General features: G+C 34.3%; 1 protein-coding gene across 2 annotated transcripts; it reads right to left on the bottom strand.

Moving 5' to 3' along the window:
• Positions 1 to 368: 368 nt before the first annotated feature.
• Positions 369 to 3,559, bottom strand: LOC107933969 (50S ribosomal protein L1, chloroplastic). Of its 2 annotated transcripts, XM_016866290.2 has the most exons (7): positions 3,030 to 3,559; positions 2,392 to 2,571; positions 2,241 to 2,295; positions 1,788 to 1,915; positions 1,528 to 1,611; positions 853 to 978; positions 369 to 723 (listed from the first exon to the last, which is right to left on the bottom strand). In XM_016866290.2, the coding sequence occupies exons 1-7, from the start codon at positions 3,396 to 3,398 to the stop codon at positions 586 to 588; spliced, it is 1,080 nt and encodes a 359-aa protein (XP_016721779.1). In that variant the 5' UTR covers positions 3,399 to 3,559; the 3' UTR covers positions 369 to 585. The 2 variants fall into 2 exon arrangements, with proteins under 2 accessions (XP_016721779.1, XP_040930297.1); XM_041074363.1 differs by lacking the exon at positions 369 to 723 and having other exon boundaries at positions 853 to 968; positions 3,030 to 3,548.
• Between the last annotated feature and the right edge of the window lie 481 nt (positions 3,560 to 4,040).

Raw genomic sequence — 4,040 nt, 5'->3', positions numbered from 1 at the left:
TTAATCATATTCATAACGGAAAAATGTCAAAAATATGCACATAAGTTACGTAAGCGCATTTTTATTTTTATTTTTTATCAATTGGAACAGTGAGTGGCACATCCATACCCAGTAGCAGAGTAGCTTACTTTCCATTAAGGTTGCAAAGATTTATCGAAGTATAGACAAGATCTTTCAGAATTTGAGGAAATTGTTATTATCTACCCCGTGTCATCTAGAAAATAAATTGTGGGAATTTTTTATCAGTAAATTTTCCTGGGATTAGCCTACAATTTTAGATGTGCTTGATTTCATAGTATCTTCTGACCAAGAAAATTTTGCATAATCATTATCCTTTCTGATAAATAAGCTTAGCTTCGACTGAGAGATAAGAAATCAAGAAATAAATTGATGCCATTAGTCATGATGATACAAGTCCAAATCTGTATACAGAATGATAATCTGGCAAGGCAATGTATACGCAGAGTTTCACTTGGATTCGATCCCAATGGCCAATTCCATTTGAGCACTGCATGTTCTGACAGAATGGCCACAAAGCTGATTGAAGGGTCCAAGACATTTTCAACTGTAAGTGGTCATTATTCTTCAAACGTTTGATGGCGGCTTGTAATCAAGCATCTCCCTTATGTTTAACTTGATCGAAGGACCCATTGATGTGCATATATGTGCACTTTTCCAGTACACTCCTTTTGCACCTTTCGGCTTGTTTGTTTCAATTGATTTCTGTCAAATTAAGAGCAAAATCACATATATCTCGAGTTTGATTCCGGTTTAGAAACTCATTTGTGTTCAAAAGAAAGTAACGGAGAGAAAGAAGGTGAGATAAGTGCAAAGGGAAGAAGTTTGACGTACTACTGCAGCAAGTAAGTTCACAAGAAGGTCATCTTCCAAGAAGTCTACTTTCCCGAAAGGTATGTGAACAATCCCAGTTTTATCAGCTCTGTATTCAACTTTACCCTTTTTGAACTCTTCTATAGCCTGAAAAAGAAAATGATTCAACGAACAATATAAGCTCCATTACCATTGCTGGCCACACCATGCATCATTCAGTTGCAAATTCATTTTTAATGTAAAAAGATCCCTAAGCATATTGTCAAATGCGGCAGTTCTACCCTTCTCTCCTCCATCATTTCCGTACTCCATTTGTGTTATTATTACGCATGAGAGATATATGAATTGGCTAATAACCGCCCCAAATACATGAATTGGAAGACTCTTGCTTCCCAATTTCACTCATCTTGTAATTCATACTGTGTCAAAAGGACATACTGATACGGATGCAAAGAAAAAATAAGCCATGATTCACATAGATGTAGGCATGCAATATGCAATGAATGCCAATTTATGATCCACAGACAAGCATTTCTTATGTGTGTAAATATTTACAAGCATAGAATCAGTTTACAGGCATAAATCTGCATAAATAAGATTCTTATATAGGCATAAAAAAGGAGCAAAGATCAACAAGAATCAATAGACTTGATTGAAAAAGAAAAACCTCATCAAAACATAACAATCAGATCTTACCTGAGGTATATTAGGTGTGACGGTACCAGCTTTAGGATTTGGCATGAGCCCTCGTGGTCCTAGAATCTTTCCAAGGCCTGCAACCTAGTTTAGAAGTAGGAAGATGTTAAAATAAAACCGATAATGAAAATTATCGTCATCTCTACCAAAAAGGAAAAAACCGTGAAACCAATCATATTGCTCACAACTGGAATTTGGTAAACAGAGTAACAAAATACACGATATATCTCATTAATTGAAATAAGAGCAGTAAGCTACACCTTAACCATCATATCTGGGGAGGCAATTAATTTGTCAAAGTCCATGAATCCTCCCTTTATTTGTTCAATCAAGTCCTCACCACCGACAATATCTGCTCCAGCATTTTTTGCTTCATCAAACTTTTCACCTGCAAACATATAATATTTAGAAAGTAAAAACCAAGAAAAACGCAATTAGTTGTGTTAACATAGCCTCAGAAAAGAAAATTTTATCCTAATAGCGTTTTGATTAAGATCTTTAACTAGTATCACTCACCTAGAGTACATCATTTTAGAATGATTGCCAGCCACTAAGAAAATTTTAGATTTAGCAGTTCAGAACCTACTCAATCTATTACATGAATTGTAATTATCAATTATGTTTCTTTCGTCTCTAAATTTTAAGCTAGAGTTTCCAGACACACAAGCAAGTTACAACAAAAAGATCAGCATATGTCAAAGCACCATAACTACCTTGAGTAAGAACGGCAACCTTAACCTTTTGACCAGTTCCCTTAGGCAAATTCACCTGTAAGACAAAAGAAAAGTAAGATATTAGGCGTAACATCAACGGTGGGGGAGATCCTATTATGATATTATCATGTGAAAAGCCTGGAAAACTTACAGTTGCTCTCAGCTGTTGATCATTATACTTGGGATCGATGTTAAGGCGGAAATGGGCTTCAGCTGTCTCTACAAACTTTGTACTCGACATTTCCTTTAACAAAGATATTGCTGTCTTTAGATCATACTCCTTTTTGGTTTCCCTTAATTTTTGAATCTCCAAGAATCTCTTTGATCTCGTCTGCAGTTTGAACAGGAACAAGAAGTTGGAATTAAATAACTGAACCAAGTAAACATCACAATCATATGTAATTAGCCCTACATATTAACAAAATAATGTACAAATGAAACATAAGTAACCATTTCAGATAGAAAATTGTTTCTTAAAATCAAAATTCTAAAATAAAAATCTTAAACCAAATTTCAAAGAAACTCAAATATGATCCTCAAAAACCAAAGCTTTCAGACAACACTATGAATACTGTTTTCACTAAGCTAGCAAAACCCATAAAGAAAATGATCTATAATAGTGAAATCTGACCCTGAAAAAACAAAACTTTTAGACTAACACTACAAGTTCTGTTTTATCTAAGCTATAAGCAAAACCCACGATGAAAATTATCTAACATACACCAAAAACTGTAACATCATTAAGAAAGAAAAGAAAGATAAAAATGCGAAATTCTAACATCCACATACTCTGTCTCTCTTAAGAGGCAACGCAGCCTTTCCTTTCTTGGGCTTGGGTGGAGCAGTAGCAATAGCGGTAGCGGTGCCACCCTCAGCTGCCACTCCATCATTTTCGTCCGTAGCCTCAGCCACCTCAGCCTCCGCAGCCACGGCAGCCATGACATGGTGCTTGGAATCTCTCTGGGGGTATAGATTAGCCCATTTGATGCCGGATTTTCCGTCTATAGAAGTCTTGAGAGCAAGTGGGTTAATAGAAAAGGTAGGCTTGTTGGACTTGAAGGATAGAACGGAAGGAGTGAGGGCTTGGGAGTGTACAGTGGATGCGGCAGCGTATGTTATCATCAACGATGATGAAGGTGTGGTGGTACAAGTAGCCATTGGCGCTGTTTCCTGTGAGAGCTTTTTTCTTTTACGATGTCTTGGGCTATCTATCTATCTATCTATCCATATTGAAAACAGAAGAGGATAGGAGATGTTTTTAAGGTCCAGTGAAGTTTCTCGATTATAGACCATAATAGCTGAATGCAAGTGCCATTTCCTTATTTATTTTGTGTGAAAAAATAAAAGGGTAAACTATCGATTAGTCACTTAATTATAATTAAATTTTTATTTTATTCACTTAACTAAAATTTGGTACACTTTAGTTTTCCAAATTTTTCTTTTCACCCAATAATTAAGTAGCTAGTGGTGGCACTTTTTAGTTGATATAATAATTTTAGTCCTCAATATTTATACTTTCTATCAATTGACCCTATTTCTATATAAAATGATAAAAAAATGATTTTTTTTAATTTAGAAAATTCTAAAAATATCTAAAAATAAACAGAAAATTCAAAAAATAGATAAATGAGAGAAAATGAAAGAAAATTTATTTTCATAATAAGAGAAAAAGAAAAAGATTCGGAATATAATTTATTTTTACAATTTGGGTTTTGAAAAATAATTTAAATGAATTGAAATTGAAAAAAAAAAGGATTTTTTGTGGTATATTTTGTATTTTGTAACTAAAAAATGTATCAA

The sequence above is a fragment of the Gossypium hirsutum genome, chromosome A08 (genome assembly GCF_007990345.1).
Source record: "Gossypium hirsutum isolate 1008001.06 chromosome A08, Gossypium_hirsutum_v2.1, whole genome shotgun sequence".
Taxonomy (NCBI): Eukaryota; Viridiplantae; Streptophyta; class Magnoliopsida; order Malvales; family Malvaceae; genus Gossypium; species Gossypium hirsutum.
This window is presented reverse-complemented; position numbering and strand designations above follow the sequence as displayed.